Below are 14,380 nucleotides of genomic sequence, written 5' to 3' on the forward strand. Positions count from 1 at the left end.
CATTGTTTTTGGTCTCTTCTTTTGCTACTAGATATCAAATTCAAGGCACAAGTCAGGAGTGTGATGGAATACTCTCCACTTGCCTGGATGGGTGCAGCTCCAACACTCTAGAAGCTCGACACCATCCAGGACAAAGCAGCCCACTTGATTGGCACCCCATCCACCACCTTAAGCATGCACTCCCTCCACCACCGGCGTACTGTGGCTGCAGTATGTACCATCTACAAGATGCACTGCAGCAATTCGCCAAAGGCTTCTTCAACAGCACCTCCCAAACCCGCAACCGCCACCACCTAGAAGGGCAAGGGCAGCAGGCGCATGGGAACACCACCACCTCCAAGTCACACACCATCCGGACTTGGAAATATATCGGCCGTTCCTTCGTTGTCGCTGGGTCAAAATCCTGGAACTCCCTCCCTAACAGCACTGTGGGAGCACCTTCACCACACGGACTGCAGCGGTTCAAGGCGGCGGCTCACCACCACCTTCTCAAGGGCAATTAGGGATGGGAAATAAATGCTGGCCTTGCCAGCAACGCCCAAATCCCATGAATTAATTTAAAAATTACTGCAGGTAAATGTCGCACAATATCCTCAAGGAGTAATTAATGATTTGGCAAATTTAGTTAAGTAATAACTAGTCGACTGCTGGGGAACAAAGTATTTTGTGTGACAGCCAACAAAAAGCAGTAAGAGCAGCAAGGTATGTTAGGTAACAAATGGAATTAAAATAAAAACCGGAGACATATATTTTAAAATGGTACAATTTTTGTCCACACTCGCTGAACAGCTTGTACTTTGCCACAAGTATCCAGGTTGCTTACTTGTTAACTGTACCGAAGATGTCGGCACAGCTCCAGAATGTTCCTGCACCAAAAATCCTGTTGAGGCACAAAATAGGTTTTCCTTGCTTTTTAGGAAAAAGTCGACCATGTCCAGCTGTCTGTTCTCAATTCCGGCCTAGGATATTAAAGTGAAACAAATGTTTAAAAAAAAAACAACAGGTCACGTAATTGCCACCCATTAATCATAGGCCAGCACGTACTGGACAGGGCCCTCATGAAACATGGTCATCGAGCTTGTCGTCATCTGATTGACGACCCCCTCTCCCACCTCCAAGCCCTCGCACTTCTTTCCCTTCCCATTAATTATGTCGCTCCATTTTATTGATATTGTTCCTCTTAAATTTCCACTCTGGTTCCTTCGGAGCTCCAGATTTGCCATCCTACACTCTTCCCTCCCCGCGTTGAAATCAAGACTTATAGCACGGTTTCCGACTACAATTCTCTCTTTCCCCGGATCTCTCGAGCTAAGGGGCTCCTCGCCTCCATCAATTGTCCTCTGTTCTACAATCTAGTTCTCTATATATTTCAGTCTAAGAAAGAAAGAAAGATTTGCATTTATATAGCACCTTTCACAACCATCGGACATCTCAAAGCGCTTTACAGCCAATGAAGCACTTTTGAAGTGTAGTCACTGTTGTAATGTGGGAAACACGGCAGCCAATTTGCACACAGCAAGCTCCCACAAACAGCAATGTGATAATAACCAGATAATCTGTTTTTGTTGTGTGGATTGAAGGATAACTATTGCCCTGCTCTTCTTCGAAATAGTGCCGAGAGATCGTTTATGTCCATCTGAGAGAGCAGACGGGGCCTCAGTTTAACGTCTCATCCGAAAGACGGCACCTCCTACAGTGCAGCACTCCCTCAGCACTACACTGGGAGTGTCAGCCTAGCTTTATGTGCACAAGTCCCTGGAGTGTCACCATAAAAATGTCTTGCGTATAGCACGCATTTCCTGCCATACAATTTCCATCACACCAATCAATTTTAAACTTACCTCTTTATTACACTGTTCTTGACAGTGCCTCCTATACATTTCCTGCGAAGCTAATCCGATACTCCCTCCTGCCACCTCTCCCCACTCCTGAGCCCATCCAAGCACAGAGACTCTCCCTCCCCATCCCCCATTTCCTCGTGAAAAGCCATATGGTCATGTTCCCAGCTGTGAGCTGGACACCTTTTACTAAGATAATAAAAGCACAGTAATTTAAAGCCCTCTCCCTGGTCATGGCTGAGCATGCAGCTATAGTACCTTCCTCAGGGCAGGTTTCTACAGAAAGCTTTCCCAGGGTTTTAGTTACTCAGTGCACTTTGTGTGCCTACTGCAATTGCTGATGCTTGGTCTGTGATTACAGTATAAAAGGAGCTAAGTGCTTTAAGCAACAATAGCACAGGTACTGATTCCGTACTGAGATGGTACTCTAGCAAAACCTCTGGGGGAGGAGGGAGGGAAAACTCATGAAAGGTTACAGCTTTTAATCTTGTTCACTGCTCTCCCCAAATGTAATACAGGTACCAGCCCCCCATGAGCACTACCACATCCCTGGCCCCCTCCATCGCTGGAGTGAAGACTGGGATTGAATGTCCAGTCTTTCCAACCTCCTTTAGGCCTTACGTCTCCTCCTACACACTTTGGTGCTCGGACTGTGGCCCTTTAGGTCCCATTGTTTGTGGCAGAACCTTCAGCCGCCTCGATTCAAACTCTGGAACGCCTTCCCTAAACCCCTCCACCGCTCTTTCCACTTTGATAAGCCATCCCAAAACGCATTTTCAATAATGCTTTCGATAGCCTCTCCCAACTCTTGCACCATGTTTCAGCGTCCATTTATTATTTTTCCCTCTGTAAAGTCCTTCGAAATATTTTTGTATGTTTAAGGCAGTATATAAAATGCAAGTTGTTGTTCATTAACCATCCCAGGAAAGATATATTGGCCTTGGAGGGTGTGCAGCGCAGATGGCGGGGGAACCGGAACAAGGGGTATATGCAAAATTAGAGTGAAGCCATTTTGGAGTGAAATCAGAGAGCACCTTTCCACACAAATGGTAATGAAAATTTGGAAACCCAGTGGATGCTAGGATCCAATTAAAATGTTCAGTCTGGAGATCGATAGATTTGTGTTAGGCAAGGGTATCAAGGGATATGGAGCAAAGGCGGGTAAATGGCATTGAGGTACAGATCAGCCCTGAATTAAAAGAATGGCCGAACAGGCTCAAGGCGCTGAATGGCCTCCTTCCTATGTTCGAGCATACCCAGCAATGCATATCCAAGTGAAACAGTAGAACAATGTTTAATTTTGTTACCGACTTTTTCATAAAGTTAGGAACAGGAGGAGGCCATTCAGCCCCTCGAGCCTGTTACATAGGAACAGGAGGAGGCCAATGAGATCATGGCTAATCTGCAACCTAACTCCATATACCCACCGTTGGCCCATATCCCTTAATGCCTTTGGTTAACAGAAATCTATCAATCTCCAATTTAAAATTAACAATTGATCTAGCATCAATTGCTGTTTGAGGAAGAGAGTTCCAAACTTCTACCACCCTGTGTGTGTAGAAGTGTTTCCTAATTTCACTCCTGAAAGGTCTGGCTCTAATTTTTAGACTCTGCCCCCAGTCCTAGAATCCCCAACCAGTGGAAATAGTTTCTCTATCGACCCTATCTGTTCCCCTTAATATCCTGAAAACTTCGATCAGATCACGTCTTAACCTTCTAAATTCCAGGGAAATGAACCCTAGTTTGTGTAATCTCTCCTCGTAACTTAACCCTTGAAGTCTGGGTATCATTCTGGACTTCAAGGGTTAATCAAATTAGGAAGATACGGATTATACAAAATGTTACGGCTTCATACATTCTTAACTCCAGTGAAGAGAGTGTTTTTATTTCCAAATTACTGTGTATTACAATATCAGAAGTGCACCATAAAACCAGTTTGTAAAATAGCAACCAAGCAAATAGGAGTTAACTTACACAGTGCGGCAAAATAATGATTAAAAGTGACCAGGGAGGAGGCTCGTGTGCAGCATAAACACCAGCAGCATTTGGCCTGTCTGTGTTATAAATTCTATGTAATATCAGGAAAGGACAAGAAACCTCATTGTCCAGTGCCCATGCTTGAAGCAGGTACTTTGAATATGCAAATAAGGGGCCTATCGCCTGTTTGAGGCCCCCGCTGCAAGATTGGTTTGCCGAGGCAGCTGGCACCAGCCTAATGGGGTTCGATAAGGAAAGGTGCAAGGAGGCTCGTGTGGAGCATGAACTGGTTGGTCCGAATGGCCTGTTTCTGTGCTGTAAATACTATGTAATACTATGCAATAAAACATGGGTTCGACCTATATACAGATATGACCTATACAATGGATTGCAATAGTCGCTATGTTTTCGGAGCCCAGCCAGCCAGGCTTTGCAGTACTCCACAGTGGGGACCATACGAATGGAGCCACAGTTACAAGGTGTACTGCACATTTTCTTACTCTTGCACAAAAGCAAAAAGGCCCAATAAATTCAAAATGTTTTAAAATTACTCGATCAGTTAAGAACTTGAACACGAGGCATTTTCCTTTGCAGTATTCCACCGGGGTCATGGAAGGGGCAGGATACATTAAGGTAATGGAGCTTAAACACGGATCGCTTATTTAATGACTAGTAACAGCAGTTGCACCCTTAATCCACATGACCTCATTACTCTTTCCATTCCCAAGCAATGTACCCTTCACACATTCTGGGGCTCTTCGCTCATAAATATAGCGAGGAGATCAGATTCCAAGAGGCTGTTTCTTTATAGTAAAATGAAAAATCTAGTGTCGCATGCGATTTAATGATGTGTGCAAATTCTTCCTGATAAAACAAGGAGGGAAGTTTTCACCATTTTACTAACACAATGGCATCAGGCCAGCACAGATGCTCTGCAGATGTTTTTGCAGAAGTAGAATTACACCATGGACCAACACAGAGGGAATCACTAAACCCACCTACAAAGTTGGCCAGGGCATCCCTTTTTCTTTCCGCTTCTGAAAGCAGTGACTTGTGCCAAGGGTTGCTTCCATGGACAGCTTGGCAGTTTTCCAGTATCGGGATCAGACCAGCACCTCCCAAACCCGTGACCTCCACCACCTCGGACAGGCGCATGGGAACACCATCACCTCCAACTGACTTGGAAACATATCACCATTCCTTCATCGTTGCTGGGTCAAAATCCTGGAACTCCCTCCCTAACAGCACTGTGGGAGCACCTTCACCACACGGACTGCAGCGATACAAGGCAACAGCTCACCACCACCTTCTCAAGGGCAATTAGGGAAGGGCAATAAATGCCCGCCTCGCCAGGAACAAACAAAAAAAACCTCTTCATTTGCAAACCTAGACAGCAAAGCTTCAGGTGGCTAATCTACCATGAAGGGCAGCACAGCTATGCCCAACCCGGTCATCACCAGACACCCAGCAGGAATCGAAAAGGTCAATGAGTGGAAAACCCTGACCAATTTTCCTCACCCTTTTTTCTCCCCTCCCTCCCAACTCCAATACAATGGCAAACATAGCAGTCGACCTACACCTTCTAGTACCAGGGAATATAAAAAGACAGTAGATGGGCAGAATTCACTCAACCCAGTCACACATATATGGCATTACTGGCAGGGTAGCGAGAACAGGTGGCTCCATACTGGACTCTGGCGTTTCAAAGCATACAATTCATAGTCAGTGACCTAAGAAAACTACAGGAAACTCTTGTTTAAACTGCACCTAAACATCCGGAATTCTCTGTTAACCGGCAAAATTCTCACTCCAAAAACAACACCTCAATAACCGACAATGTTGCCGAGTCCGAGTCTCCCGCAGTGGCCGAGTTAGTCAGTAGGGGTAGTTCTCCAAACTGCCACTACTCAGCTTCTTGGCGCTGTCAGAAGTCCGAACACCTCAATAACGGGAGTCTGACTCTCCCGCGCTGCCGGGAGTCTCTTCTGATCCGCCATTTTACAGGGGTACTGTGTGTCTCCCACGCTGCTGGTAGTCATTACATTGCATTACCCAACTGGCAGTACTGTACTTAATCAAGCATCTTCCACCATCCATTTAACACATTCTGTAGGTGAGTACCCAATTTCTGTATACTGCACATTTCTTGATTTTTAAAAAATTTTCTTTGTTAAAAATAGCCTCGGTAACTAACCCTCTCCGTCATCCGAAATTTTTGATTTACCGGCAACACACCGGTGCCGGAAGAGTTTCCTGTACTAGACACTTGGTCTGAGTATTAAACAAGGCTTTAATCAACTGGTTTTCAACATGGAGATCTCGTTGTGTCCTTCACTAGTTCCTGTTAAAGAATGTCACAGAATCACAGAATCCCCACAGTGCAGATAGAGGCCATTTCGGCCCATCGAGCCTGCACTGACACATATCCCACCCTATCCCCGTAACCCCACGTATTTAATCCCCTAACACTAAGGGTCAATTTATCATAGCCAAATCAACCTAACCCGCACATCTTTGGACTGTGGGAGGAAACTGGAGCACCCGGAGGAAACCCACGCAGACACAGGGAGAATGTGCAAACTCCACACAGACAGTCGCCCGAGGCCGGATTTGAACCCGAGTATTTATACTCTCCCTGGACAGCGCCACCAGCAGGCCGCCCAGTATTATTTCATAAGTCATTTCCACATGAATGGCAAGATTCATGTCAGTCAAGGGATTGCAAGATTAGCTCGTCAGTCCAGATACAGTCATGAGTTTCAGGCTTCAGCGTGGTGTTATTGCACTGTGTATGTTTTAAAAAAAAGAAATTGCAGATTCAGCAGGGCTGCGAGTTTACAGCACACATTTGCACTCCAGTCTTTTTATACAAAAAAGTTTTAAATGTATTTCCCACCGTGTCCCTCCCACCCAAACACACTTCCTTTTCAGTCTGGTAGCCGCAGGATGGGGCCATACTAGCAATAGTAAAGCCAGGCAATGTCAGAGGCGATCTCGACCTTCCGTTAAGGACCTGGCTGTAACCAGGATAAGGAGATATTTTAACATTTAAAATGTTTGAGAGATAGGAAATGCTCATACAATATTATGATTAAAAGTTTTGGACAGTGCAGAAATACAAATATGAAAATGAACCAAAAACCATGGCTGCAGGAAGTCACGAGTAAGGAGGTGTCGCATCCCTTTCAAGCAGTTTCGATTCCTCTAGAGAGCAAAGGCAGGCTAAAGGTCACAAAAAGCAGCTTTCTACAGTGTCTAAAGCCACCACTGTAAATCAAATGGGTTCCTCTAAATAGCGGAGAACTTTACCAAACCAAACACATTAATGTCACCGGCATGTTTGATCAATATTTCTTACAGGGTTCATGACTTCACTTTTTCAGCCCAGTTACAATGTAGTCTACACTGTTCCCAGACAACTTGACGTCAGTGCTTATTCCCAAGAAAAAAAGACAAGTAATAATCAAGGTGCCACACTTGTCAATCCCCAGTTTTGATCAACAGGCAGAACTGCACGAGAGGAATGCATGTAATTAGTTTGGTGTAAATCCAGTGCGATGTAAAAAGATCATCACTCAACAGGTTTCATGAAAACCCAGTTAAATAATGTTCAATAAAAGTTATTAAGCAGTGTTTGCAGATGTGACTAGTTAACAAAATGCTCAATTTTCATACATAACCTGTTGAGAATTTGATAAATCCTTTCAACAGGAGAGACTTCAAGCAACATCAAGGGGGAGGTATTGACCACATTTACGATGTTGCTACATAGAGCAAGAAGGAAAACAGTTATGGTTCTGCTGTAAACAGTGGCCTGAGGAAAGCTTCGCCTGGCTGTTGGTAGCTCTCTCACCTTGCAGTCATTTACTCTGGGGGCAAAACCATAATCAGAAAGGCCTTTGAAGGCAGAGAAGCCAAGGAGGGAGTTGCAGTGAGATTGGCTATAGCGGCTGAAGGAAATGTAAGTCATGCATCAACTGCTATAGACCTATGAACACAACGCCCTCCATAAACTTGAGCTCATCCAAAACTCTGCTAACTCGCACCAAGTCCCGTTCACCCCTCACCCGTGCTCGCTGACATACATTGGCCCCCAATCCGGCAACGCCTCGATTTTATAATTCTCATCTTTGGTTTTCAAATCCCTCCATGGCCTCACCCGTCCCAGTCACTGTAACCTCCTCCAGCCCTACAACCCTCCGAGATCTCTGCACTCCTCCAATTCTGGCTCGTTGCACACCCCCAATTTCCATTGCTCCACCATTGGCGGCTGTGCCATCAGCTGCCTGGGCCCTAAACTCAGGAATTCCCTCCCTAAACCTCTCCACCTCTCTCTGACCTCGTTTAAGACGCTCTGCAAAACCTGCCTTTTTGACCAAGCTTTTGTTCATCTGTCCAAATATCTCCTTATGTGGCAGGGTGTCAAATTTTGTTTGATAATCGCTCCTGTGAAGCGCCTTGGTACATTTTACTGCATTAAAGGCGCTGTATAAATGCAAGTTGTTGTTGGATTAACATGCACACTTCTCTAAACAGTGCCCGACAAACATCTTTATGTTGGAATTTAGCGAAAAATGTATTAAGAATGCAAGCTTTTCATTTTTCTTAATTCTGTCGCAGTCTCCCCAGCGCCCTTACCTCTAATGCGTGGATGGGAATTGAACAGCGATTCCAATTATTGAGATGGCACAATGAGTCGACAGTGCCTGCTTTCCCATAAATCATTAGACGATTCAACAGGTCTTCTTGAGAAAAACCAAACACCACCATGGAAAGGCCAGCGTCTAAACCAAATAAAGAAACAGCAGCAAGTGAATCATGTTTACTGCGTACTTTGAGATATTTATTACAAAAGGGCTTCAAAGATTAAAAAAAAAAAAATCTTTGAAGCCCTTTTGTAAGTCAGAATGTGCTAATTATTAAGATTCATTTGTCAAATGGAAAACTTACTAAACTTCACAAATGATTCAGTTGGTAAATGCACTGCACGGTACTGAGCCAGAGAGGTCAGCAAGGTCCCAGGGTCGATTTTCAGTTTGTCAACCGGTGAGGGCAATAGTTGTGTGTACTTAACCGCAGGACCATGGGCTGGGGGGCAGGGACAGCCAAAATCTCCACTCCCAATTGCTATTCTGCTGAAAGTGTGCATCGGTGCACCTTGGGCGAGGACAAGATCGGTCTGGTTTCTAATGTTACCCACAGGCAAATAACCTGTCTACACGACCGTCAAGGCACAGATAGGAAAAATAGTCTTGACGAAGGGTTTCGACCTGAAACGTTGACTCTACTTCTCTCTCCACGGATGTTGCCAGGCCTGCCGAGTTTTTCCTGCATTTTCTGTTGTTATTTAGGAAAAATTGTTACTTGGACTGTTCGTGTCCATGGAACTAAAGCCTTGTACGTCAGCACTCCAGGAGAGGAGGGCAGAAAGAGAGAAACAAAATAATGAACGTCACAAATCCGACATTCAAATCCCACTTTTTTTTAAAATTCAGATAGAATTAGTTATGAAATGTAGTTCTTTCCTTATTGGATTGGGATACACATCCGATTACTGTATTAAAAACAATGCAGCATGGCCACACACAAGTTCAGTGGGGCAGTATGCTTAATACAAAGTCATTAAATGATGCTATTATTTCCAATTATGAATAGAACATTTCTTCTTTGAAACGATACATTTCATTAGCCCAGACATGCAGTTCCTATTTATTATAGGATTGTAGCGTCACTACATTGGCCTTTTAAACAATCTGGACTTTGTGTTTAGTCAAAGGCCAAGCTGCAGTGCCTCGCAGTGATTCGTCTATCATCCATTTTAATGTGAGCTTCAGGAAAGATTCAATTATAAAAGTAAATTGCTGGAAATGGAGACCCGGATCTTGATCGACTCTGTCCAATTGTTGGAACTTTCTTCCCTCAGGAGGGTGAAAAAGAACAGCATTGGCCTAAGGGGGAGATGTCAGCACCTCAATGGCAGCATCATGATTGACAACAGCAACAACACCTTGCATTTATGCAGCACTCTTCATCTGCCGAAAAACATCTCAAAGTGCTTCACAATAAGGTCGACACCAAGCATGTAGAGAAAGCAGATTCCTCGGTTTTGAAAATGTTTCTGGCACAAGTGAAAAAACTCTACGAGCAGAAACCTTTCATAAGCTATAGAAAACAGCAGCCGTCCAATTTAATGTCAGCCGTGGCTCAGTGGGCAGCACTCTCTCCTCTGAATCAGAAAGTTGTGGGTTCAAGTCCCACTCCAGAGATTCAAGTACAAAATCGAAGCTGATACTTCCATTAACAGAAAGAAACTGACATTTGTGATGCACTCTTCCCCTCCTCCCAGAAAAAGATACAGCAGGTACTTTGAGTGCACAATCCAAACAATGAAGAGCAAAGGAGACATTTTGCAGGGCTACACGGAAAGGGCCGGGGAGTGGGACTAATTGGAGAGCTCTTTCAAACAGCCAGCACAGACACAATGGGCCTAATGGCCTCCTCTGTGCTGTACCATTCTATGATTCTATGATAAATGGACATGTACTCATCCCAAATATCTTTCCCTGCACAACTTCAGCTCAATCCACTGAGAACAGTTCAGGTCCTGCCTGGTGCTGTGTGCATTCACATCGCACTTACCGTATTAGTGCACAAATAATTAAGTCTGTTCTTGTGAACTTTACCGTTCGCTGCATACGCATCCAAAGATTAGGACTGCAGTGAATGCTGAAATGCCAATTATTCCATTCCAGAGTCAACTGTGATCCTTTATGCAGAGGTTTGAGCAGCGAAGGGGTTAAGATTGAGTATCCTTCGGTTAAGATGTTAAACTGAGATCCCGGCTGCCTGCCCGCATCGTTCGGATAGTTTTATGGGATATTCTGGGAGGAGCAGGGCGTTGTCTCGGTATTTTAACCAATAGTCCCCCCTCAGCTACCACCACCGATATAAACATCATTCATCTCATAGCTATCCATGGGACACTGCTGGCACAGAATGGCTCCTGTGCTTTGCCAACAAAGAAGAAACAGTAACTCATTGTATTGTGTGAAGCGCTTGGAGACATTTCTGGCAGATGTGATAGACACCATACAAATATTTATTTTAAAAACCATCATCGAAAGCGTACCGGTGAGAAACAGGCATAATTCATCCTTCCCGTCTCCTTCCACTGGTAAGGAATGGCCATCGATGTGATGATATTTCACTTGTTGTGTTTCCAAGTCCCAGAAGGCGACAGTCAATGCTCCAGAGTCAGGTGCAACGAGAGTGAATAAAACACTGAACCCAGAAACAGACACTGTCTCGATACTCATGGATTCTTTCAGTCCCTGAAGCTGCACCATCCCTTGCAATGTATTTGCTCTGCTGTTCCGATCCTCCCTCTGTCCAAAGCTTTTAGCAATATCACGGGATACTACGGGGGCTTTATGAAAATTAACATGGTGGGGTGCATCATTAGAATTCCGACGGGACAGAGGGTGATACCAGGGAGTGGAAGAGCTTTTCAGGAATCCTTCTGCCGACGATGCTTTAGTCTTGTTGTAGAAAGTTCCCAAGCAGGCCTTCCAGGACCTTTAAAACAAACATATAAAGTATTTATATTATATAATAAAATAATCCTATAACTTTAAGACAATAAACACTATTATTAGCCCCTCAATCAGTCTCACTCTTCAGCTCTTTCCCCACAGCCCTGCAAATTTCTCCTTTTCAAGTATTTATCCAATTCTCTTTTGAAATTTACTATTGAATCTGCTTCCACCGCCCTTTCAGGTAGCGCGTTCCAGATCACAACAACTCGCTGCGTAAAAAAAAATTCTCATTTCCCCTTGGAATTTTTTTTGCCAATTATCTTAAAATATTCATTTATAAAAATTCATACAAATTAAAATCAAATGCATTCCAATGCCATCATTATTGAAAGCAATCTTTTCAGGTGTCTACCCTTACCGATCAGTTTGAAACGGTAGGTTGAGCACTTTATCGCTGTACACAGAACTGGCAAGGTCATCCTCATCGATGCCAGCAGGCGCTTTCAAAGGTGCATCATCTGAAGCTCTACTCGCACGCTGTAAGTGCTCAGGGTGCTTTCTGCAAGAACAACATAATCGGAATTTCACGGTATAGATCAATCCTGGATTCCTACTGAAACTCTAAGAGCAGAACAGGTGCAGAAACTGTCCTTTTAAACACTGACTGGCAGATCCTCTGATACTGCCCAGTCAGATGACACCTAGTTTTATCATCATGCATTATTCAGCTAGGGTGAAACTCTGTCCCTACAAAGGCCACAAGACTAATTATTATTAAGTAACACGCACTCGATTAGAATTACTGTTTGGCGAGGAAGTTGTGGAGATTGGAATGTAGCTCAGAAGCTTGTTCTGCACCTGTGACAAAATGTGACGTCTGATTGGCGCACAATTTTAAAAAATGAAATTGCAGCACTATATCGTAGAAAGTAGGATCGTGCACACAACTCTGCACTTGTCTAGTTTTGGATCTCAGGCAGGTTCCAAGTAGATGCCATGCTCTTCCATGAAAGATAAGAAACCAGGGGCTGGATTTTCATTCAGCAGTCGGGAAGGAGGCAGGACTACAACTTTCGGGTTTTAGTCCCGCCTCCATCGAGATGCGGCCAATCCACGCGATTTTCCCTTGATTGACCTTGTTGAGCCCGCCCAGCGGGCTCAGCAGGCCAATTAAGGGCCACCCAGCAACAGGTGACGTCACAGACTGAAATTTCATCTGTCAAGACATGTTGACAGATGAAATATCAGTGTTTCATAGCTGTTTGAAGCTGTCAAACACTGACAGTCTTACTTCTAACCGGAGTCCTTCTACGCAGACTCAGTTAGAACTCTCGCCGGCACTGAAAGCTGCAGGCGGTCACTTCTGACAGCTCGCAGCCATTCAGCTTTCAGTGCTGGCTGAATGATGGACTCCTGAAGCCTAGAGGAAGAAAGGCTGTAAAGGTAAGTACAGGTAATTTAAACTTCTTTACACACTTTAGACACACCAAACACACTTACCTTTGCACTCATGCACCCATCACTCACCTGAACACCGACATCTCGACCCCTCCAAGTCCTTCAACCCGACGGCCCGCCTGCTCTAACCTGGCGTGGTTTGAAGCCGTCGGGAATCCCACACGACACCCCTCAAAATAGGGATTAGGCTAAAAACTGCCTGTTAACTGGCAGTTAATTGGCACTAATCCCTTCCCGCCTTGGGTCGGCGGGTCCCAGTGCGGGGCGGGTACCCGCCTCCTTTGAAACTTACGTGGAGGCGGGCTTTGGGTGGGATGGTGTCGGGACCCCCGAATTCGGGATTTTTGCCCCCCCGCACGCTTAAAAGCCCACCTCACGGCACACTGAAAATCAACCCCCAAATGTTTGGGATGACCCATTACCATGTGCCACCATCTAAGGAATAGCCACAATGAGCGGTATATAGATATATATATAGATATAATACAAGACATTTCTTGTTTCATTATAATGTTAAACCACAATGTGAAAACTTTCATATGGGACATTAGAGTTTGGATTTGGTAATGGTGGCATGAATTTTCAGGTTAAAACATTCGGTGGAGACACCATTTCTTTCCAAGTCTATTGCAGTTGTCAAAAGTGTCATCTGAAGAACTCCAGCAAAGCCAACACTTAATACTTCTAAAAAGTTATTCCAAGGGGAGAAAGCAGCAGACAGTGGTGGCTACAGGGCACGATCAGACAAGAGTCAAAAAAGAGACTTGCGTTAATTCTATCAGGACCAGCATTTTTGGGGGAGGGGGGTATTAAGTGCCTCCTCTTGTGGTATATTTCCCCAAGTCCTGCACTTTTTTGAAGCAACTAGTTTAATCATAGAATCATAAATTTACGGCATGGAAGGAGGCCATTCAGCCCATCGTATCTGTGCCGGCTGAAAAAGAGCGATCCAGCCTCATCCCACTTTCCAGCTCTTGGTCCGTAGCACTGTAGGTTACGGCACTTCAAGTGCATATCCGAGTACTTTTTAAATGTGTTGAGGGTTTCTGCCTCTACCACCCTTTCAGGCAGTAAGTTCCAGACCCCCACCACCCTCTGGGTGAAAAAAGTTCTCAACTCCCCTCGAATCCTTCTACCAGTTACTTTAAATCTCTGCCCCCTGGTTATTGACCTCTCTGCTAAGGGAAACTGGTCCTTCCTATCCACTCTATCTAGGCCCCTCATAATTTAATAGTAATGGAAAATCTGACATTTCTACCTTTTTTGTAAAAACAAACAGGTTTACCTGAAAAAATTATTCAAGTTGATACAAACAGCACAGTTAAAGCAGTTCACAGCCACAGCAAGATCCAAATCCTGCGATACCCAGAGTCTGCTCAGGCAGGACAGGTTACAGACTTCATTGGCATCTTCACTTACTCCAGCCTGGCAAAGGGCAAGATCAACACTACCAAGCTGCTTGCCATCCACGGTATCATGGACATCTTAAAAAGCATTATATTAAGGAATGTTATTACAAAGATTTATTGGCATATGGTCCAATGGTGGTTATGGAACTGGACTAGCATCCCG

General features: G+C 44.6%; 1 protein-coding gene across 3 annotated transcripts in view; it reads right to left on the minus strand.

The window, feature by feature from the left end:
- Nucleotides 1-14,380, minus strand: part of spg11 (SPG11 vesicle trafficking associated, spatacsin) — a 147,659-nt gene that overhangs the window by 122,551 nt on the left and 10,728 nt on the right. For all 3 annotated transcript variants that reach the window (XM_085968394.1, XM_085968393.1, XM_085968395.1), the window contains exons 4-8: nt 14,094-14,292; nt 11,769-11,909; nt 10,945-11,390; nt 8,454-8,599; nt 824-959 (exon numbers count right to left, since the gene is read on the minus strand). In XM_085968394.1, coding sequence (XP_085824520.1) covers nt 824-959; nt 8,454-8,599; nt 10,945-11,390; nt 11,769-11,909; nt 14,094-14,292 — 1,068 coding nt within the window. The remainder of the gene's footprint in view (nt 1-823; nt 960-8,453; nt 8,600-10,944; nt 11,391-11,768; nt 11,910-14,093; nt 14,293-14,380) is intronic.

The sequence above is a fragment of the Somniosus microcephalus genome, chromosome 27, assembly GCF_052327205.1.
Source record: "Somniosus microcephalus isolate GS21.2 chromosome 27, FLI_Smic_1.0, whole genome shotgun sequence".
Taxonomy (NCBI): Eukaryota; Metazoa; Chordata; class Chondrichthyes; order Squaliformes; family Somniosidae; genus Somniosus; species Somniosus microcephalus.